We start from the raw sequence: 22796 nt of genomic DNA on the forward strand, positions 1-22796 counted from the left end.
CATGCTGGACCCTAAGGATGTAGTTCACTAAAGGAAGATAGCCGGTATTGGCTATAGGATAATCTTTTTGATACAGTCACAGCAGATTGAATTTAAAAATTTCCCGGCTGAAATGCCTTTCAGGCAATGGGCCAAATTTCAGCTCGTGATGAATGCTACGGATTGAATACTTTCTATGACAATACAAGTCTCTAAAAATGGCTGTGACTGGCAGGCCATTCTATGTATTGTGATACACGTTATGCAACATTTTACTGCTAAGACAATTTTATATTTATGCAAAGCTTAGTTTGATTCACATGTAATTAGCAACTCCAATCTTACAATGCATAATGTGAGGCCATCGCTTCTGTAGCCAGTCGGCAGCCAGAATAAGCGTGGGAAAGATGGCTGCAAGAGCAGTTGTAACCCAAATTTCCCGAAGCAAATTGCATTAGGTATGTCTGCTATAATGCAGATAATAAAGTGACAACCTTAGCAGGTTTAATTGTGTTTTAAGCTCAAAACTATGCTAAATTGAGGTTCAAAAACTACTGTGCCCTGTACCTTTGGCCACACTTCGCAAAGGTGGCATAACTCTTGCTGCACTTCTTCATAATGGGGTGAAAGATATGTGAATTTTATGAATCCCTGAAGTAGTACTATTTTTTAAACGTGTCTGGAAGGCTCGTTTGGGGAACACTTCTGGCCCATTTGCTTGCTGACATGTTTTTCCTACCACTTGCGGTGCATTCGTCTTCGATTCAGCCTGGTGTGAGCTTCAAGCGGTGAGGCCAGGCTTGTTTTGAGAACAGCATTAGCTACGCATTTATTACCCAAAACCGTTCGGCGACTTCAAAGGTAAAAAGAAGCGCAGAATGTGTAGGAGACTTTGGCTGATGCCAGTGAAAGAAACAATTTTTTGTTGTTGTTTTGGGCTTGTTTTGCATGTTTTTGGCGGTACAAATTTCTGATTACATGAATATTATTTGAAACAAGCAAAATCTTGTAGCAATAATCGATGAGAACCTTGTAATGTGGACCTCAGTGGGTGCTGCTCACATGTGGTCAAATGGAAAATGGCTTGTACAGTTGAACCTCATTATAAGAGACATGGATGTAAGAGTCAAATTGGTATAAAGACACTAATCACCCACATGGTTGGCGGCCCTATCTTTATCTTTCCCATTAAATTGACCTCTTTTATAACAGACATCGGATGTAGACAGTTGGTTATAAGGGACAAGTCATCCTTGAACTTCAATCAACAATCTCGCTTATAACAGACATTTTAACTTCAGAATCAGATGCAGTGCCACCAGTCACTAATTGCAGTTGCTTCCATTATGGAAACACAGGTGGACGACAGGCGCCTGCAGTCGCTATTTATTATAACTTCAGCTAACACACAGTGGTTCAGTCAGCTATGAAATGACGATGAGAAGCCCTACCAATGAAAATGCAACTTACAGAAGTGGTTGAAGCTTACTGCCATCCATTGGAGTGCGACCGCACATGCGGGCTCTCGAACTCGCGTAGCTCCCAATCAAGAAGCATCGCAGATGTTGAGTCCTGCAAGTGTAATGAATAGCCTGAGCACACAGTGGAAGAAGCTGTGCGCTCTGGCTATTCATCAGGCTTGTGAACTCAACATCTACGATTCATCTTCCACAAACAGTGAAAGGAAAGAAAGCTTGTAGAATCCGTTGTAAAAAACAGCGTAAATACAGCCATGAAGCAAACAAAGATTCAGAACTGTTCTGGGGGCCAAACATAAATTAGAATTAATCTTTTGCGTTCTTTTGAGCTTATTTTAGTCATACGGTGCCCACATTGAACTGTGGGTTGATCAGTTAGTGAAAACATGGTACCCTGCTTATAAGAAACATCTCGTATAAGAGACAGAAACTGCTACCCGGTACGTGTCTCTTATAAAGGGGTTCAACTGTATAGCATGTTGGGCTGTGTCCCATTATACAGAGTTATTTTTTGCCACAGACCTCTTTTTGAGTCGAGGGTGCAAGTTAAAAGCATCCCAGTTTATTTTAGAGTGGTAACAAGTGTTCATGTCCACCAAGAAACGGGGTGGTAATCACACTAATTGGCATGATTAGCAAATACGTGGCAAGGTTTTATAATCGCCAGTTTGAGAGGACACATTTGAATCAGGAAATTGGAGCCAGGTATTAATGCCAGGCCATTTCAGTGAAACAGAGAATGGCTTGCAGTCCCCGAAACTGGGCCTCAAAAACATTCCTATTCCAAGTCATATGGTGGGTCCGCAGTTTATGTTAATTGTACCATTCGTTTGGATTGACGTTGCGTTTTTGTGTTGGACGTTGGGACCCACAACCACTTGCAAGAAACCCTGCTTTTATACCTTTTTTGAAAAAGTTGTGTTGTTTTTAAAATAAAACACACTCTGTATATTATGCAAGCTGTGTTCACAATTTCCAGTGGCATGAGTGTCGATGGTTGGAGCATTACTTCATTGTTAAAGGTGTTTTCGCCTAGCCAGACCCACGGTTCTCTCTCCAAATGTGCATTGCACCCATATTTACTGCAGTGAGCCTGAACTGTATACTCCGTGCCGGTAAGAAGCGTTTGGTCGGCGTGTTCAAGGCAAGCCCGTAACGTTCCCCGTTTTGTTGCTTCTGCAGGATCCTCAACAAGCCCCCTTCGGACGATGACCGGTTCCCCAACTGGGGGGAGCGCTGCGTGGACGTCTTTGACATCGTGTGCCAAATTGGAGAAGGCACCTACGGCCAGGTCTACAAGGCCAAGGACAAGGACACAGGTACACAGGCACACATCTCCCCCTTTCCCCCATTGCCCTGCCTTATTAGGAGCTGGGGAACGATTGGGCACAACTCCAATTTCATCCCAGCATTGTCGGGTTCAAAAAAAAAACTGCTGTCAGACAACATTTGTGTGATCATGTAATCACTGGGGCGCTCATTTGACAGACCTGTTACAGTCCCCCCCCCCCCCCCCCCCCCCCCCGCCTTTTTTTTTTAGATGCTCTTTGTAACTAGACGGAATACCAGTTCTGCATGTAGCACGGATTGATGATCATCACTGTTGTCTCTACTCGGGAACATAAATTATGTGCTCATTAGTGCTAAGTTCATGTGGAGCTTTAATCCAACACTGCAATTGAAATGATTTTTTTTTCAGCAAGAATGAAATTGTCATGTTTCTCACAATTTCTTAAAGTAGAGCATCATTTCCAGCTCTGTTTTTTCTGTGGTTGTGTTGTGGCAGCGCAGTGGCAGTATAAACGTAGTAGTAGCTCTGTTGGTGCACTTTGCATTGGGCTGTGGAAAAAATGTGCAACTTTGGAAATTTACCCAAATGCGTGTCAACTACAGTAGTTACTGCTTTCCCAAGCTGTTTCCTGTTAGCTGGAGAGAAACTGCATCTTCGCCGAATGTATCGGTAGCGTTTTTTAAATGCGAATGCATTTCTATGTCGGGGGTTGTCGTGCGTTGGCCGGCGTGCGCCTAGCAACAGCTGTGGCGCGCCTAGCAACCGGAGCACGTCGTAGCTCGGGCGGGAGTAGCGGAGGGCAAGGGGAGAGGAGGAGCACGCTCGGCGTGTGAGGGCGCTCGCATCGCGGAGCTCGGGCGGAGTAGCGGAGAGTGAGTGGAGAGGAGGAGCGCGCTCGGGCGTGTGAGGGCGCTCGCATCACGGAGCTCGCCGGAGAGAGCTCGCGCGCGGGGCGGGCGTGTTGCGCGGGTCTCTCTCTCCTCTCGTTGTACCTGACGGCCACAATCACCGCCTTGTGGTCGCTGAAGTACACGGTCAAAGGGTCTTTGAGAAGCATACGCGCGGCACGCGAAACTGTGCCGCGCGTATGCTTCTCAAAGACCCTTTGACCGTGCACTTCAGCGACCACAAGGTGGTGATTGTGGCCGTCAGGTACAACGATAACACAAACAGGTGCTGATGAATGAATAAATGGTTACGTTCACACTCTCGTCTCTCTTCATTAAGTACGCCATTAATAATAATTACTCGCAGCGCACTCATCGGTGCACCCAATGCATTCGCATTTCCGCACGATCCCCTTCGGGGAGGTGGGGGAATTTTTTTTTTAGTCTGTTAGTCACTTTTTTTTTTTTTTTTTTTTTTTTCACTTGTACTCTTTTCTTGTCTTTGATTTCACAGTTTTTCCAAGGTGCTCTGAAAAGTTGGGAAACTGTGAACCTTATTCTTACTCGCACATCCTCTGGGCAGGATCTTGTGTTGGGTTTCTGGGTGCTTGGCAAGTGTGACAAGCGGCTCACAAGACGTGGCTTCGCCATTGTTGGCATTATGAGTAGGGAATCTGGCACAAATAAAGGGAACCAGGGAGTCTGTCTCTTGTGGCCAGTGGGAGGAGCCAGTGGCTGCGGTGACTGACCCCCGTGTTTCCCTTGCAGGGGAGCTGGTGGCCCTGAAGAAGGTTCGGCTGGAGAACGAGAAGGAGGGTTTCCCCATCACGGCAGTGCGCGAGATCAAGATCCTGCGCCAGCTCAACCACCCCAGCATTGTCAATCTCAAGGAGATTGTCACCGACAAGCAGGACGCCCTGGACTTCAAGAAGGACAAAGGTGGGGGAAACAGGATCAGGGTTCACAGCTGTCGGTCTAGCGGCCACTGGTAAAATCTGGTTTTACGGTGCCTTTGACGCTGTGGGCTGTGTTGCATAACGGCTGAACGGGCTGTGCAGGGGCCTTCTACCTGGTGTTTGAGTACATGGACCACGACCTGATGGGCCTGCTGGAGTCGGGGCTGGTGGACTTCAACGAGTTCCACGTGGCCTCGTTCATGCGGCAGCTGCTGGACGGCCTGAGCTACTGCCACCGGCGCAACTTCCTGCACCGGGACATCAAGTGCTCCAACATCTTGATGAACAACCGGGGCCAGATCAAGCTGGCCGACTTTGGCCTGGCGCGGCTGTACAGCGCCGAGGACAAGGCGCGCCCCTACACCAACAAGGTGATCACGCTGTGGTACCGGCCGCCCGAGCTGCTGCTGGGCGAGGAGCGCTACGGGCCGGCCATCGACGTCTGGAGCTGCGGCTGCATCCTCGGGGAGCTGTTCACGCGCAAGCCCGTCTTCCAGGCCAACCAGGAGATGGCGCAGCTGGAGGCCATCAGCCGCGTGTGCGGCACCCCGTGCCCGGCCGTGTGGCCCCGCGTCATCCAGCTGCCCCACTGGGCGGCCTTCCGGCCCAAGAAGCAGCACCGGCGGCGCCTGCGCGAGGAGTTCTCCTTCCTGCCCCCGCACGCGCTCGACCTGCTCGACCAGATGCTGGAGCTGGACCCCGAGCGGCGGATCACGGCCGAGGCGGCCCTGCGCTCCCCGTGGCTGGCCCAGGTGCGGCCCGACCGCATGGCCCCGCCCGAGTGAGTGCTCCTTCCTCTCCTTTGCCGCGCTCCCTCATTGCAAAAGGCCAAGTTGCTCTTTCCCCCTGAGCGGGCTCTGCACAGGGCAAGTCCCCAAAATCTTCTCCAATGTTTGTGCTTTTGTCGTGGAAATTGGCAGGTTTGTGTGTTGCATCCCAAATATGAAATGTATTCAAATGTTTTTGTTGAAGAAGTCAAGTTTTGACAAAAGAACTGCTGAATGGCTGCTTGTTTTTAAACCATGTTGTTTATAATGAAACTTGTGCTAACTAAACAAGGACTCGGAAATAAAAACATAAGCAGGTGCTTATTTTTCTGTGTCCCCATTTGTTTAGCACAAGTTCCGTGATGAATCAATTCCAACTATGCCGGCTTGCATCACATGTGATGTTCATTGAAGCCGCTCAACTAGGAGTAGGAGAGTCAGAAGTGTAGAACAACCCTCATAGCACTCCTTGAATATTCGTGGTGATGGTTGCATAGTTCATAAGCACCCATTATTTAATTTTTCTATTTCGTGTATTCCTAAGTGTTTGTTCTATGTAAGAAATTGTTTCCTATATGGGATCAGCACACTGCAGCATGTCTGTCAATTTTTATGACAGTAGCTCAAATATTTTAGATTTGACCAGAAACCCTTGAGGCCTTTTAAGCTCAGTTTTTAATTACCCTTACTTAAGGCTTACATTGGGCTAGTTGACACATCATTGACCTAAAAAACAGCGCACAGACGGGGACGGAAGAAGTGACAAACTAGAGCGCTTTCATGTGTCGCTTGTTCCGTCCGTGTCTTCGCGTGTTAACCTTCTTTTTCTCCTTTTACTAAACTAAATCTAAATGAAGTTGAGCGTGCATGCCTTGTACAGCTTTTTGGTGCAGGCGAGCGCTGTGTAAAATTCCACAAAGTGAAGTCAGAAGCAGAAACCTTCTATTTGAGTCAAAACTGCTCATCTTTTTCCTGGAGTTTATTAGCTCATGCTTCCCGTTCTTATCTCCATGGCCAGCTCGCTGTTCGAAGGTCCGATCCAGGCGAGTGGAAGGTGATAACATCCTGGCAGGCAGGGCAGGGGACACACAGGAGCTCGTTTTAGGATCTACTAGCTAGCTGTCGGTGGAGCTTATTAGCCATATCTTTCCGGTTGAAAAGTGTGATGTCTTCATTGTGGTGAGGGGAATTTTGGCAACCATTATGGGGGGGGGGGGGTTATTGCGGGAGCAAATTACGATGCACTCCCATGCGAGCAAATACTCTAATATCTGACACCTTGGTTCATTAGCTTTAATATCATATGTGTGGCTTTGAGCAGAGATGCAAAAAAAAAAAAAAAAACTGCTGAGGAAAAATAAGAAGCATGGCTAAGCTGAAAAAAACTTGTTACAATGTTAAAGGCAATGTCTCGGCAGATTCACTCGATTTGAAGGGAACGAATTACAGCAGGTTGTGCAGGCAGGTCTTTTGCCTCCAGGAAAATTAGGAAGATGGTCCAAATTTAGGGTTCTCTTGTTTGTGGATGGAGGCACAGCAGCGTGCTGTATTTACGCGGTCAGCAAACATGATGGACAATTTTATGCTTTCAGAGCACCTTGGACATTTCTATTTGTTGGTATGTAGTTGTTTCAAAGAGCTTCAAAATTTGTATTCAGGTGCACCAAGCTCCATCAAAATTAGTGTTTGGCTGCACCAAAAATTGTTCCAAATTGCAGTTTCCCAGTGGAACCACCGATAAAGGCTAGTTAGTGCTAAGCACCCCCTGTACTACTAAAGTGCACAAAGCCTGATGCATGCTATGTCACTGGCGTCCTCCACAATTGCGGCACACCCTAGGGCGTCTTGAGTGTGTGCAACCTTTTCACTGTTGCTTCCTTCCTGTCACTGCTCTCGTCATTGCACCTGTCTGTCTTCATCATTGGGGTCCTGAAATGTACATTTACCGTGTGTGGCAGGACGCCGGTCATTGATTGAGCACTTAGCATTTGAAGATCGGTTCTTGGCACCCGACATGGGCCGCATTTGGAAGGCTGTGAGCCGTTCCCATGTCGTGGCAATAAATTGTGAGGCTTTCCAAGAAAAGGCCCTTGGTTGCAGCTGCTTTGTTCGGATAATGCCATCGGCTCAGTCCCCAAAATGGTGCTTGGCATTCTGATAGCTTACCTGTCCTGTGTGCTGCCGCTGTGGGCATAATTTCCATCCAGAATGTACTAGGGACTCTGTGGCTACCATCTACGTAATTTGTTTCGAGGCCTGCGGTTCCAGCACGAGAATTACGGGAAGAGCAAGCTTGCATTGGCATTACCTTCACGATTGGCCCTGCTTAGAACACTCTGGGTAGCAGTGAAGACGAGCCGACTGCAGCGAAAACGGCAGAGAAGTATGTGCGTGTGATTAGGAAGTAAAAGACTGACCGCTGGTAAAAATTCCCCGCATTTCCCCAAGGGGAAGAATGTGAAAGTGCGAATGCACAAGTTGAATTTGCGCAGTTCGGTAATGTTCGCGAAAGAGAGATCACACACACACACACAACTACAAAGAAAGAAAGATGCATTTATTCACAGACACCTATTTGTGTTGTCGTTGTACTTGATTGCTAGAGCGGATCTCAGCTTTGAAATTTCGTGTCAGCACTCCTTTAAGCGGGTGCATTAGCCCTTCTCACGCCCGATTCCTGGCCAATCCCCCACGTGGGTATGTGCCATGTCAGCGGCCAGGCAGCGCGCGCCCATCTCCCCCCGTTGCCAAGGAAGACGAGGAGATTCCTGGCCAATCCCCCACGTGGGTATGTGCCATGTCAGTGGCCAGGCAGCGCGCGCCCATCTCCCCCCGTTGCCAAGGAAGACGAGGAGCGCGCGCACCCGCAGCTGTTGCTATGCGGACGGCGGCGGACGCTTCAGGCTCGCTTAAGAAGTGCATTCGCACTTAAAACTTCTTTGTAGCAGAAGGATTACAAGAACAGTGGTCATGTGCAGTTTGGCCGTACCGAACTATTTGACTTCAAGATCTATCGCAAAAACCCAGTTACAAATTTTTTGCCATTTTACAGTTGTTTCAAAAGAATAAATGATTGAGGCTTGTTAAGTTGTTAATGGTGCTGCACATTTAACACGAGCTACAACACAGGCTGCATATCAGTTAACTTGGGTTGCCAACGAATGCAAATCTATTTTTCACGGGCACATATACAGTTAAACCTCGTTTAATGAAAGTGAAGGAGCACCGCGACTTGCTCATTAAACCAATATTTCGTTATAGTCGTAGTGGCCGTTAAAATGCAAATATGGGGGGATGTACTTTCCCTAAATAAATAGTTGCGAAATTGCATAGTGCCACATGGCGGTACACAACAGCGTAACCGCATTCGGGAGGTAAGAAGGAGCATTAACGCACCTACTTTATTGCAGTTTAAAATACGTAACTAGTATGTCAAACGGGCTTAGCTGCAAAGAAGTTCGTTACTGGACGTTGATGCATCCTTTTGATGCGAATGACTGCTCGCTCAGCTTCGTGCCCAATTAGACGGCTTTCATCGTTGCCGCCTTGACGTCTACATCTGTCGCTTTCGCTTCCCGCCTGGCGCATTCATTCTCGCCGAATCACGTGCGCAGGACGATAAAAAATAAGGCTGAAGCAGTTAAAAAAAAAAAAGCATGCACACAACTTCAACCACGTGGCTCCCACGGCGGCGAGTGACAACAGTTGCAGGCGATTGTGCCGCGGCCGTGTGTGGGAATGGCTTTGCAGGCACAGTGGATGCATGGCGCGCCATTTGGTTTTGCGCGCGACACAGTTGTCGTATTGCACACTGTCTCAAATCCGCATTGCGCACTGCCATGGAATTGTCTTAAAATTTTATTTTCAAACGAAAGTTGTTTTTTGTATCCCGCAACGAGCAAGTTTACTCCTTAAAATGATGTTTTAACTACATTGGCTTCTATGGGGACTTTCAAGGAGAATTACGATTAGCTCGTTATAGCCATTATTCTGTTATAGCCCATCTCATTATAACGAGGTTTAGCAGTATTAGAGCGTGTGCAGACTTTTCTGCCACTTGACTAATTAAGGGGGGGCAGTTGGGTCTTAGGGGCCGAAAAACGGTAAAAAAAAGCGTTTTCTCAAAAATGTCATTTTTGGCCTCCACCACCATTTTTCTATCAGTCTGTAAATTTCCACATCAAAAGGCACCATATTTTGTTATTATTATATTATAATAGCATTTTAAAGTGCACTTTACAGCTCAGTTAGTGCAGAATTTGTTGGTGAAACGGCACTTTTCTTGCAATGCAAAGCTAGCATTTCATCCTCCGATATCTTGGCACCCAGAGCAGGTACTACTTTAATTCTTTTTGCTTCTGATACCGAAATGTGTGGAGAATACAATGTTGGAAACAAATTTTTCAAATGGAGGATTTCGAAAATTGTTTTGTGTTCAATTGGCACCACCTGCGAGCCATTTCTGGCAGAGTGCGGGAGAAGCGAAGTTCCCTGTGTTGTAAAACGACCAAAAATAGCTGAATCAAAAAAAGTTCTTCCTATGTTGTATTCTTTAGTCATTTGTCTGTCTAGCCACGTGGCAGTTGCCATTCTGTATGGAGTGGTTATTTTGTAACTGTGACCCAAAGTAATGGCAATTAATAATTAACTCAAAACATAATCAACTTACAAAAACTCTATAACGCAGTGCAGTTTCATTAAAATTGGTTGGTAAATAAAAAAAATAGCTCTAAGACCAGTCTGCCCCCTTAAAGGCAACAGTAATGGTTTAAGGTAAGGGTTAAAAATTTGAATCTCTGTTCTCACGAAAGTAAATGATACGCACAATTTGTTTGGTTCACTGGAATCGCAGGCGAATCGTGGGCAAAAAATTCTCACTTGATCCTCCTGTTCTGGAAGGAGGGGGGGGGGGGGGGGGGGGGCATTTCAGTTCATTTTTATTTATGTTTTTATCAACTACTGACGTGAACAGACATTTTCACGGTATACTTGCTATTACAACTTTCCAAGTCTAAACTTGGCGGTTGTATGTGGGCTATTGTATTACCTGGGTATTTCCTTGGTCACCTGTTAAAGCTTTTTGCATCCGTGAATGCTGCACCAAAGCAGAGTGAGGACTCTCTGCTTGCACTTATCTCGATCCTTACATGCGTGTAACCAAAACCAGTCACGCATGCCTTGGGCATATGGAACATCATCGCGGGCAGGCGATATTTGGGAAAGTACTGCCTGACACATCGTGCTAGTAGTGTAGCTGTTCATGGGCAAGCCCTTCAAAGCAACCAAATTATTCCAGCTGTTGTCAAGTTAGGCCCAAGGGATATGTCGTAGTTGCTTCTAAGCAGCATCGATAACGGTTTTAGTGGCTTGTGAAATGATTTGTACAACTGTTTGCACAAAGAATACCTCCGCAGTAAGTGTTGACAAGGCAGTGGCGAAAAACGGCAACATGAACAGTGCAGGTTTCCATCATAACTGAGCTACGATAGACAGGGTGTTTGTCCGCAGTGACTGTTACGAAGAATGGAGCATTGAGGCTCCCTTATTGGGCCCTTCTTTTAGTGCAAAAACATTAAGTGGCCGTTCAGCGAAAAAGTTGGCATCTGAACGTGTCTGGGAAGCATTCCACAGCTCCGTTGTTATTTGATGTCTCGATCTCCCCTGGGAAGACGCTGCCTCTTTAAAGTGGAGAAATACATGAACTGGGGCTCTATGGTAATAGGCAACAAAGGTGAGTCACTGTAATGGTGGGCAAGGGATCGGGCATAGAGTGGCAAGACCATTGCTGTTTTTCCAATGCATGCACCCGCGTTGCATTCAAAAGACAAGGTACAGACTCAGGAATGTCGAAGCGAGAAAAAAACTCGAGTGCACTTTGTGGGAGTTATGAATGGGAAGTGTTCAGGGCCAGTTGAGTGCTGCAGTGTGCTGGGCACTGTGCAAAGCACCTGAGCTCGCTGGTGAGTGGCTAGAGTGCAAAGCTTGGCACAGAGTGTATGGCAGCAGAACTTATGCCACTGCTGCTGCCATGCTCCCTGCATTCCCCCTGGGCTCTGTGCATGCTGAGGCATTGCCTAGCAGCAGGGGGTCCTTTTCATTGTGTTGTTTCTGGGGCATGCGCCATGAATGTGGGTCACAGTGTATGGGAGGGAATTGCGGTGCCATTTTCACTCACTGGGCCATTTAATGCTTTTGAATTAATGAGAAGCAACACAACAGTCATGTCCAGTTGTGTCTGATTGAGCACTGTGCACAGCACTGGGGTTCGCTGCTGCCTGCTACGTTGCTGGACAAGAGGAGCAGAAGTGGGTGGAGTGGGGAGCTCTGCACGCCACCTGCTGAAATGGCACCGGTTGAACCGGAGGGGCTCTCTGCTTTTCCTTGTGGCTCTGCGTGTGCCTGCGAGCTCCTTTCCTTCGTGCCTCAGCAAGCCCGGTCCTCACCCCCTGGTGTGACCCCCCCCTATCCCCTTCCCCTTGTGCAGCCTCCCGCACTGGCAGGACTGCCACGAGATGTGGTCCAAGCGGCGGCGGCGGCAGCTGCGGCTGGAGCAGGACATGGCGGCCTCGTCGTCGGGGCCGCTGCCTTCGTCCGGCCTGCCCATGCACCTGGGAGGAGGGGTGCACTCGGCCCCGCCCAGCGCCCAGGACATCTCGCGGGGGGACAGCAACGAGGGGCCCCAGATGGGGGGCGGCAACGCCAGGCCCTCCTACGGCCTCGATGGTGCGTGCAACTTCTGCTCCCGGGGGGTCTTCCAGCCAGGGGCGTTTGGGCAGGGCTTAGTGTGGGCGGCAGCACTCTGAAGGCAGCCCAAAAGCCGAGCTGCTGCTTTTTCACGGGGAGCCGATTTGCCTGACTGCGGACACGAGGCACTGGTGCAGAGGGGGCGGGGTGAAGGGCTGTGCAGCTCTGTGCCGGTAGATAAGGCCACGTCTTTGGCGGTGCCAGCCTATTAGTTGGGTAAAAAATGAATGGAAATGCATGAGGCTTTCCTTCTGTAATCTCGCTGCCAGGATGGGTTTGATCAGTTTTGCATTCCCCTCACAGCAATGCATGTGAAGAACAAACAATGGGTGCATGAACTGTCAGTGTCACCATGGAGACCCTTCAGAGAAAGGTTGGTTGTCAGCACGGCTTTGCTTATTGTGGTTTGCATTGAAATTTGCTTCCAATTGTGGCTGAGGAGGACACTTCTGTGTTGCTACTTTACACAGGAAGATGGGTAAAAAGTGGTAGGCACATGTGTGTCCGGGCAATCTGGTTTCCGTTGCGGCTAACTCGGTCAAATAACGGCCCCGTGCTGCTGTTTTGAAAAAAATGGAGATGCATGCTGTGAGTGTGCCTGCAGTGCATCTTTGGGACAAGGGGCGTGCGAAGGGATGCGTCACACCTTCCCCTCTCGTTTTCCGCCCGTAACATCATCAATGACGCTCCCGCTCCACACTGCCGTTGGCTGCGGCCACCGGCGAGCGAATTGCCCATGCGGCAGACGAGTGCGGCAGGGGAAAATGTGCGCGGCTAGCGAGCAGTTTGTGGGGTCGTCCAGCACCCGAACCGGTTTCCAAAGCTGTAAATGCGCGCAAGGACGCGTCCCTTTCCGCTTGTGTTCCACCTGTAATGATGGCTTCCATGTAGCTTTTTTTAGGCAATCCATTGCTTTCTTCTGGCCAACCATCTTGAGGGCCAAAATGGCAAGATATTTTAGGAGTAGCAGTGCAAGGAGCAGGGCTGAACAGGGAGAACATCCTTCAGTGTACGCCTCTTAAAAGCATTTCTCCTTTGCAAACTCTCAGAGGCTAAAGCAGAGTTTTGCATCCACTGCAAACGTGGGTTGTGTGTCGGGTGCACACTGTGCCTCCTGGACGATCGGTAGCCTGTGGCTGTCCACTGCACGGCGGAGCACTCCTATCGTGCATCAGCAGAATTCGGCACATTTTCGCATCTAATCCTTCTGCTCCTTGGCTGTTGACTTTTCCTTTAAACTCTGTTTGCTTTCATTGACTATCCTGGACCTAATGTTGAAATATGGCATGATTTGCTTCCATGTACAGTGTACACTGCTCATAATGTATATTGCAGAAGTTTCAAATCTCCACTATAAGTCGGGACCATGTAAGGATGGGTCGGGACCATGTTCACAAGTTGCCTTTTAAGGGGATCTAGATCAATAGATTAGCTTGCCCAGAACACGAATATACCACTCTTACACATAGCTTCTCTAAAATAAGGTAGAAAATGGCGAAATCATGGATGGGTCCTGCCGCCACTGGCTATATACTGTGCAACTTGCACCAGAAGTAGTTAGTCTCGTTGGCAGTCTCTTCTGGCGGCCACTGGATGGCGCCACTTGTCCATGCTTAGGGCAGCAGTACCAGTTTTTGAGGAAGCGTGCGAGTTACGCACGAGGGGCTGGTTCGATGCCAACATTCGCGGGGCCTCAAAAGGACAATGTTTTTCTTCAACAAAGCGTCAATACTGATCACGGGCCTCACGAAGGAACGTATTGCTTAGCGGTCCGGAGCTGCAAAAAAACGTGGGAGTTGGGGAAACCACGACTGATTTGACCGAAACGGACCAAATCGTTTCGTATGTGGTACCGTTGTATTTAGTTGCTTCTATACGGCTATACATCACCGCCGCCTCGCTTGCTTCCAGTTTCTCGTTACAGAAACAGCGGTTCACATTTGACCAGTGTTTGACTAGCGATTTCTCGGCAATTAAGGCATCTTTCGGCACCGAATGAACACTAAAATGGCTTTGGGAAGGTCGGGCTTTTGTTTAAAACCAACTTGCTTGTTGCCTTCAGTGTCCATGTAGGCATCCTTTGAACACTCCCGATGTGTAAACGTCGGCAAGATGGTTGTTGTAAAGTTTTTTTTATTTATTTATTTGTTCTCCTCGTTGCCTGCTGTTGTGCTCCTTTTTGTTTGAGGAACATAGTTCTGGCTGTCCTTCTCTTCCCCCCCCCCCCCCCCCTCCCCTCCTTTTTTAAATGCAGAGCATTTCAGTAACTCACGATGTCACCCGCGTTGACGTCCGTAGTCCGCACCGTCGTTGTCCGCACCCCTCCCTACTGTCCGCACCCCTCCCTACAGTCAGTCAGTCAGTCAGTTAGTTAACAACTCCGCAAGCATTTTACCATTGATCACCAGTAGGCAGAGGTTGGCATGCCTCTCTGCCATCCAGAGCCTTTTCGTTCAGGCTTTTGAGCTTCGACTCTCCAAATTTATGTATCTTTTTTTTTTTTTAAAGAGGGAGCATGTGTGCTGGTGGATAACAAAAACTGTTACTACTGCAGAAGGAGCCCATTTGATGCTATTGGTCCAATGTGATCAGACCACTTTCTTTTTTTTTTTTTTTTTCCTCCTTATTGGAGATTTTGTTACATCAACAAACTACAGTAGAACCCCGTTGATATGTTCTCGGTCCATACGATTTCCTGGTTAGTATGCTTTGAATTGTGAACACTAAAAATTCCTCGTAGTACCTTTCTTACCGGATAGTACGTTTTCCTGGATAGTACGTTTCCCCCTCACGGGTTTTTTTTTTTTTTTTTTTTTTTTTTTTTTTTTTTTTTTTTTTTTTTTTTTACAAACGGTACCAGCGAGGTTCTACTGTAGTTACGATGAAGCCTAGTGAGTGTGTCTCCGAAGCTACGGGAAGCACTCGCATTCTCTTAAGACCCCATGTGCAGCGTATTGCACATTAAGATTGAATTGGCTGAATTGGCTGAAGGGGAAACTGAAACAGTCTCTCCAAGCTACATTAGAAACTGGTGGTGCCATCTGTTGGTGTTCCATGCAACTGTAGATTTGAGGTTGCGCTCAAGCCAACAAACAAAAATTGTGTCTTTCAGTCCGGAGTTGTTCTATCGACGCCGCCAAGGCAAATCATTTTCATGTATTTAAAAATGCTGCGACGCTCTTCAATATCGTTTTACGAACTCATGAAAGACTAAGGTCTCATTCAACGCCGCTATTTCTGCCTTCACTTTTTTGTTTTCTTCCTCATTTCACCCGTAAATTTTACGTGCAACGTGTTGCACGTCAGGACAATGTTGACTCTGTGTGACTACATTTGGCAGAACCTATTACATTGACTTGCCCTTTCTCACTATTGAAATTAGGGGTCCATTTATTGCAAATAAATAGTAAAAAATCCCGGGCCATCTCCACTAACGTGAAACTTGGGGAGGGGCGAGACAGGCAGTGTATGTATTCTTGGCGCCTTGGCATTTTTGCCAACGGAGATGAGACTGTTGGGGAGGGGTATACAGCTTTGCTGTGAAAGTCTCTCGTCTTTGAAGCATGAAGCTCTCTAGCATGAGGCGTAAACGAGTGTCCCGGTGTTTTTTTAGTGCGCGTTACGTTTTAGCGCGAGATGTAAACAAGTTTCCTGGTGTTTTAGTACCATGCCTACATGAGTTGACGATTGCGACGACAGCAGGAGGTGCCAACAGTCCCAGCCCCCAAGGGACTTCGCCCCTAAAAATCTCTTCAGGTGCTGCCAATGCCTCTGCCCTCGAAATGCTTGAGGGGATTGCAGCAAATGGGGACAAGCAGCGCCGATTCCATGTTGTTTCTTTTGTGTGAGGCTTCCTTTCCCCTGAAAGATATCAAAATTTAAGAGAAGGCCTTGAGGACGTGCCAAGATAAAGTTCTTCAGGCCTGTCGGGTAGGGCTTCCCAGGAACAAACTGCTTCACTGGGCATTTACCGGGGAAGGGACTAATTTGCTCGTCAACGCAGATGTTTGGTGAGCATAGCAAAGGGAGGCAAGCATTTCTAATGATGTCAAGAAGAGGACGGACTTTCCATTGCTGATCGGCTTCTTTATCTTCATCGGAAACAGCGAGACACACACACATGCACACACGACACACACACAACAAAATACACACACAACACACCCACATACAGTCTGTGACATCGTGTTCCATGGTTCTTTGACAACTTCGTCCCAGTGTGCAATATAGTGCACATCTGATAACTTCAACGGAACACCATAGAAAATAAGGAATGACACCAGAATTATCTCTGTACTCTGATAAACTCAATTGTTTAAAAAAATTAACTACATCATGTCTCGGGTCTCACGAGGATATTTAGGGCACGTTACTGCATGCAGTTGCTTGCATGGTATATGTGAAGCAGACCAGCAGACTTCTGAAGCCTTTTGGGCTTTGTGACTTAACATGCGAATGGTTTACTGGGCTACTGGCAGGGTGACTGTTCGGCAGCAGCAGCTAGGAGGCCCATTTCTTTCACCAGCTGAAGCTGGTTCCCATGCAGGGTGCCACCATGCGCTTCACTCGTAATTTCCCTCCTGTGGCAGCCCATAGCCACCGTGTGTTGGGGCAGCTGTGGTGGGCGCTGCATCCCACCCTTGTAGCTAACTGCACGTGTCTCCCCTTGGGCAGCGAGCTCTGTTGTGTGTGCCATGTTGCTGAGTTCCCCCCTCCGTGCTTTGCCTCCCCTTCCCACCTCCCTGTGGTGCAGAAGCTGACAGCTCTAAGTCGGCCGACGGCTCTGACAGCAACCCGGCTCCGTCGAGTGTGAACAGCCAGCAGCTGCAGACCAACCTCAACACCATCACGGCTGCTTTCCAGAAGCATGAGACACTCAGCATTGCCCAGCTAGCCAATTTACTTAACATTAAGGTGAGCTAGTCACTACTGCGGGGAAAGGGGCCATGCCTGTTAGCCGTTGGGGGGAGGGGTCGCAGGGTTTGGGACATTTTCCCACGCCCTGGCCTAAAATGGCTCAAGGAACTTCTCTCAGCCATCTAGGGCAGCCTCATTTGTGTGTGTCTCAGCAGCTTGCTAAAATGGGGGTACTTGCCCATCTGGCTCCCAGTGCCTCTCCCTGCTGCCTGCGCTGTTCTCTGCTTGCCGCTCCTATCCAAGCACCTGTGAAAGCTACGCATGGGCCCCTTTGTGTGCGTTCCTTCTCCTCCCCTGTCGGAGGAGCAATCGTCTGTGTCAGCTGAAAACGGCTGAACAATTGCTTTCCTTTTGCCCTTCTCTGCTCACTATGAGCCTTTCTGTCTGGCCCCTTCTCGGGATACTCGCATTTTGCCGCCCAACAGCGCCGCATCTCGGAAGCAGCTTGTTTCCCTGGCCTTCGGAAGGCCCGTGATGCAACGTGGAGTGCCCTCTGGGGTGCTCAACATTGCAGATGGGTGGCTGAGCTCGGCATTCCAATTGCTCCCCCTATGAAGCGAGCAATATGACAGGCACTGTTGTATATGTGGTGTTGGAACTGGTGCCGGTGGTGGCCAGCTTTTGTAGAGCCATGGCCTGGGTGCGTTTGTGGCAGCTGACGGGTGGCCGCACCCTCTTCAGCGATGCTGAGTGGTGCCGGTGGGTGCCTTTCAGGTTGACGCCTCGACGCGCCAGCTCCTGGAGAACCTGAACATGCAGCTGCTGCTGGCGGCGGCTGCCAAGCAGGCCCAGAAGGTGCAGATGGCCAGCCACCAGAGCAGGCAGCAGCAGGGGCAGGCCCCCGTGGCGCCTCCACAGCTTCCACCGGGGGCCGCCACTCAGCAGCCACTGGTGCAGAAGCAGCAGCGGCCACCGTCCCCACCACACCCACCGCCCGCTTCCTCTTCCGCCAAGCCACAAGTGATGGTGGACGCTGTGGGGAGGGAGCAGCAGCAGCAGCAGCAGCCAGTTGGTGTCGATGAAGGAAAGGGAGGAGGGGGCAGGGAAGGAGGCCGCGCCCCACGGCCGCCAGTGCAACCACTCCCGTCACCCCCGCAGCCGTCCCGCAGGCCGCCTCCGCCACCACCCTTGGAGTCACCAACGCGTGCCAAGTGGAGAGGTGGCAAGCCTCCGTCACCCGGACCACCCCTCCTGATGCCACCTTTGCCTCAGCACCCTCTGCCGCCCGTCTCTGGTGAGTGTCCTACAGCCGCTCTGTTTTCAAGCAGCAGTTAACCCCTTAAGTGCTTTGGACGAGCAGAGCTCGTCCTGCCGAAACTGTCACCAAACTGCTTTGGACGAGTAGAGCTCGTCTTAGCGGAATAGGTACTGCCCTATACTGTTCAGGACGAGAAGCGCTCGTCTGCGGCTTAGATTGCGTGCCATCCACTAGATGGCAGCATTTACTCGACGAATTAGTTTTCTCCTGCGGCAAGGCGCGCTTTTTTTATGAAAAGATGGCGTGCGGTGGAGCCGACCCATGCATAGCTGGCCCGTCAACTAGAAAAAGAAGCGTTTCATTTTCGTCATCTTCTTCAAGTGATGCTGATTCGGATACAGATGTTTATCTTGTCTCTGGAAGTGAAGACAGCGATGACGGTGTATTGAGCAGCTCCTCCGGTGATGACAAAGACAGCGGGGAAGCGAACATCGCGAGTGCTCGCGAGTGGATCCTGCTTTATGTGGACAATCCTCCTGTGAAGCCTCATCGCTTTCCATTCTTGGCCATTCCAGGCAAGACTTTCATATTGTCATCGCCGGGTGACATTATGAAATATATTCAGCAGTTTCTGGACGATGAACTTATATCATTTGTGGTAGACGAAACCAACCGCAAAGCGGCTGAAAAGTTGAAATGCTTTCCTCCCAGTGATCACTCCCTCCTCAAAAAATGGGTACCAGTTACAAAGGAGGAGATGTGGGTATTCCTTGCACTCCTGCTATTGCAAAGGTGCTTAGCCTACACAAGTGAAGAAAGATGTGGCATCTGCAACTGTTCTATTTATAAAGTTTTTAATTTTGTTAGCAGCAGGTCGCTGGTTTCCTATGTATTCTTCAGAAATAAGATTATTGTGTTGATTTGAGTAACTGTTGGGTACAAATATTTTTTCAACATCGACTAGCTACTTTTTAGTACAATCAGATTCGAAATCAGCAATAAAAAAAATAGGCACTTTAGGTCGGGAAATTCTAAAAAAAATAAAGCACTTAAGGGGTTAAAGGGAATTTGTGCCACTTGCACCCTGTCATGACCACTTTCGTTGGAGTTGAGTCTGCATGCACAATTCAGACTCCCGTTATGTGGGCAATTGTTGTTTCCTTCCGCTTTTTGAGATTTCTTATCTTGATCTTGGATAACAAACCTACTAACGCATTCTGGTGGTACGCTGCCTTAAGAATGGAATACCACCTTGGCAGATACTGGTGTTGCATTTTGGACTGTGCTTTGTCTCCTCACAGCTGTGTTGGGTGTACCTGCAAGGCCATGTAAGTAGAAAAAGGCCTAGCGGCCCTTGCACTGTAACAACTTGCTAGAAGTTCATACACCACTAGTGCTGTAACATCACAAGCATGCAATTTTTTTTCTCTCTCTTTCCGTTCACTCTCACATTATTTGTGGGATCTTCTTGTGGCACAGCGCATGCTGAAATGAGGGCAGCATGTGAGCAGTGAGTGACCAGAACACTTCGTTTGGCCACCTCACTGTATTTATTGAATCACTGTATCCGCCGTATTTACTCGATTCTAAGACGGTACTTTCTTTTAAGTGGGACACAAGAGTCATGGGTTAGCTTAGATGGGAGGGTTTGTATAAAATTGGCCGAGTACTCATCCGAACATGACAAGTGTTTTGCAGCTAGGGCTGCATGGAGGCTCCGTTTAAAACCGTATTGTAACAGAGTATTATTGCTCTGTATTGGTGTGTGCCTTACACTGTAGCATTGGCTTGGCAGTACAAGTTCCCCTGCTCGGTGCAATTGCGTCTGTAGCGGTGCTATAGTGGTGCATTTTAAGCGGAAAGTTGTGGTTGCGGCCAAGAATTCAATCCTCCAGGCAAGGTGGGAATTCGGCATTGATGAAAGAAATGTCCGCGTTAAAAGGAGTCTCAAGACGAGCCCATGATGGCATCTCGGAAATCTTCACCGCAGGCTCGTTCGCAGAGTTTGGCACTGCAGATGCACTTGATAGTACCAAATCACATGGCTGCGACAGAAGTGCAATGAAGCAAGATAGGGCAGCAGCCGCTGCAATGCAATGTCACTTGCATAGAAACACATCTAGTCCATGTGTCACAGCAGGAAATTACTCTTCACTACGCTGCTTTAGAGTTTGTGCGTTGGAATCCTCTTCCAACTTCATACCGCCCATCACTATCGTCTTGCCGCACAGTAAGCATGATTGGTGGCTCTCTCGACCATGGCTAGTGGTGACAGGGTGTACTGCTGGCATACACATCACGTTTGACTTATAACAGCAGAGCTGTTTGAGCTTTTAGTTCTGCCATCGAACATTACCAGAAAACTCAGCCCAGCCAAGCGCACATGAGCGTGCAGTTCGTGAGGAGTGCCCGGCGTCATCCGGGCTTGCGATCGTGCGTCTCATGAGAGGCGCCCAGCGTTGGCCAGCTCGACCTTCGAGGACAGTCTGCTCTGCCCGGCATTTGTGGCATGATCTCTCGTGTGCAGTACTGCTCACCAGTTCACGTGCGTTCGCTCCTGAAGTGTGCCACAGACGAGTTCGTAAAGCTGTTTACCGCGTGTCCTTGCACGTGCTAATGCGGTCCACTTTGGGGGAGATGTGAAAGCTTGCGGACGAAGCGATCCGGGCCTGCCAGCCGTGGAGAACCTTCAGCGGCAAGTTTGGAACTTCATGTGAGGCGCAACAGCCGGGTCTCTGACGAAGGGAGAGGGTCCGCCAGCTCTGCCGTCTCTCCAGCCTTGCACCACTAGTGCAAGCTGCGCCAGTCTTTGCTGGCTTCATGTCCAAAGGGTGCTGCAGTAATACTTTTCACAGTGCCAGTAATTGGTCGCCCAATGGGCGAGCGCTTCTGCAGCGCCCCAAAGTAGCCAGCCACCCGGCGTGCCCACTACAGCCGTGATCAGCGGCAACTGATAAAACGAGTGAGCTACTTGTTGAAAGGGTTCTGTGGACGCAGCTTATCACGAGCCATCTCCCCAGAAACTGGTATCCCAGAACCCCTCTCTTCTCTCTGTGCTGCTGCTGGGTTTACATGCCTGGCACCAAGGCGCAGCCACGTCGCAGGGCTTCTAATGCTGCCAGGTAAATGTGGCGTATGATGGGGACAACTACGGGGAGGACAGTAGCAACGAAGCCGGCAGCAGTGACAGTGTTGAGTAAACCGAAGCTGGTTCATGGCTAGTAAATGTTGACCCACTGCGGCTGCTCATTGGCTAAGGCGTTAAGAGGCTGCGCCCAAGGAGTCGAGTTTAATACCCGGCTGTGGCAGCCGCTTTTCACATGGAGGCAAAAAGCAAAAACACCCGTTTGTTGAGATTTCGATGCAGTTAAAGATCCCTAGGGGGTCAAGGTTATTCCACTCTGGCATGCCTCATGGCATAAGTATAGCTTTGGTGCATAAACCCCCCAATATTTGACTAATAACTGCCGTTTTAGTTTCGTGATTGTTTTCGGCTCCACCTGTTTTAGCCAGCTTACTGTTGAGGAAATTTTTTACCCTTCCAAATTTCAGGGATCAGGGTGTAAAATCAGGACTGGCTTGTATTCGAATAAATACGGTAGTGCTGTCAGGGGTCGCATTGAATCCTTCCATAGGCGCAGCCATGTTTGTTCATCCAATCTAAGCTTATAAAAGATGTCACTAAGGTACCCATCATGTTGTAAGGTACCCATCATCAGTCGTAAGGAGCTATACACATCAACTGTGATGTTTGGCTGTTCAGATTAAAAGCTAGCAATGAGTGCTGTATAGAGGCTTTTTATAAAGCTTAACGTCATTATCAGTTCTGAATGTGGCTGTACACCAGCTTAAAGGGAACGCATGTCTGGGAAGGCCCTGCAGCAGAGGTCAGTAATACCCATGCTGGACTAGCATTTTGAGTGCGTTCAAGCTAAATATCATTCGGCTCAAATGTGACTGCTATGCTGCTCCACTACATAAATCAGCTACATTCAGTTCAAAAGGGCGTTGAGCCGAATGATTGTTGTGGAGGGCTTTGGAGGCTTTTGGGTGCGCTTGATACACGAATATTTGTGCCTTTGTCCCAGATGTTTGGGTGAGGAAGCATACGTCGGGGATTGGCTGCACCTAGTGGTGACGTAAGCTCTCACGTGCAGATGGTCCAGTGCAGAGAGGCTGCATGTGCTCAGAGGGATCAGTGTCCGGTCTATCTACCAAGTTAGAGCTATAAAAAAGCCGGTTTGAAGCTATGGAAAAGCCAGGCTGGAGCTATTAAGGAAGCAGAGTTGGAGCTGCAGAAAGCCCATTTAAAGCTATAGAAAAGCCCAGTTAAAGCTATAGAAACGCAAAGTTAAAGGAGTACTGACACGAAATTTCTCGCTTTCAGTTTTTATGCTGTAAAGAATACCTATGGTCCCAGTAATTACGAAAATCGAACCGAAAGGCGTCAGCCACCAACATATAATTAATTATAGCACGTTTATTGCAACCACTTTCAAATTCGGTCGCCGCGCGGGAAAATGGCCGTTCGAAGGAGAGCCTGCAAGCGGACTGCCTGACGTCACGGTCTCCGTGACGT

General features: G+C 48.8%; 1 protein-coding gene across 3 annotated transcripts in view; it reads left to right on the forward strand.

Annotated features, from left to right (window-relative positions):
• Positions 1 to 22796, forward strand: part of Cdk12 (Cyclin-dependent kinase 12) — a 55564-nt gene that overhangs the window by 17876 nt on the left and 14892 nt on the right. For all 3 annotated transcript variants that reach the window (XM_077699097.1, XM_077699095.1, XM_077699096.1), the window contains 6 exons: positions 2640 to 2776; positions 4404 to 4574; positions 4694 to 5372; positions 11843 to 12081; positions 16856 to 17016; positions 17734 to 18253. In XM_077699097.1, coding sequence (XP_077555223.1) covers positions 2640 to 2776; positions 4404 to 4574; positions 4694 to 5372; positions 11843 to 12081; positions 16856 to 17016; positions 17734 to 18253 — 1907 coding nt within the window. The remainder of the gene's footprint in view (positions 1 to 2639; positions 2777 to 4403; positions 4575 to 4693; positions 5373 to 11842; positions 12082 to 16855; positions 17017 to 17733; positions 18254 to 22796) is intronic.

This window comes from Haemaphysalis longicornis, unplaced genomic scaffold, assembly GCF_048455015.1.
Source record: "Haemaphysalis longicornis isolate Haplotype H1 unplaced genomic scaffold, Haemaphysalis longicornis Haplotype H1 scaffold_2, whole genome shotgun sequence".
Taxonomy (NCBI): Eukaryota; Metazoa; Arthropoda; class Arachnida; order Ixodida; family Ixodidae; genus Haemaphysalis; species Haemaphysalis longicornis.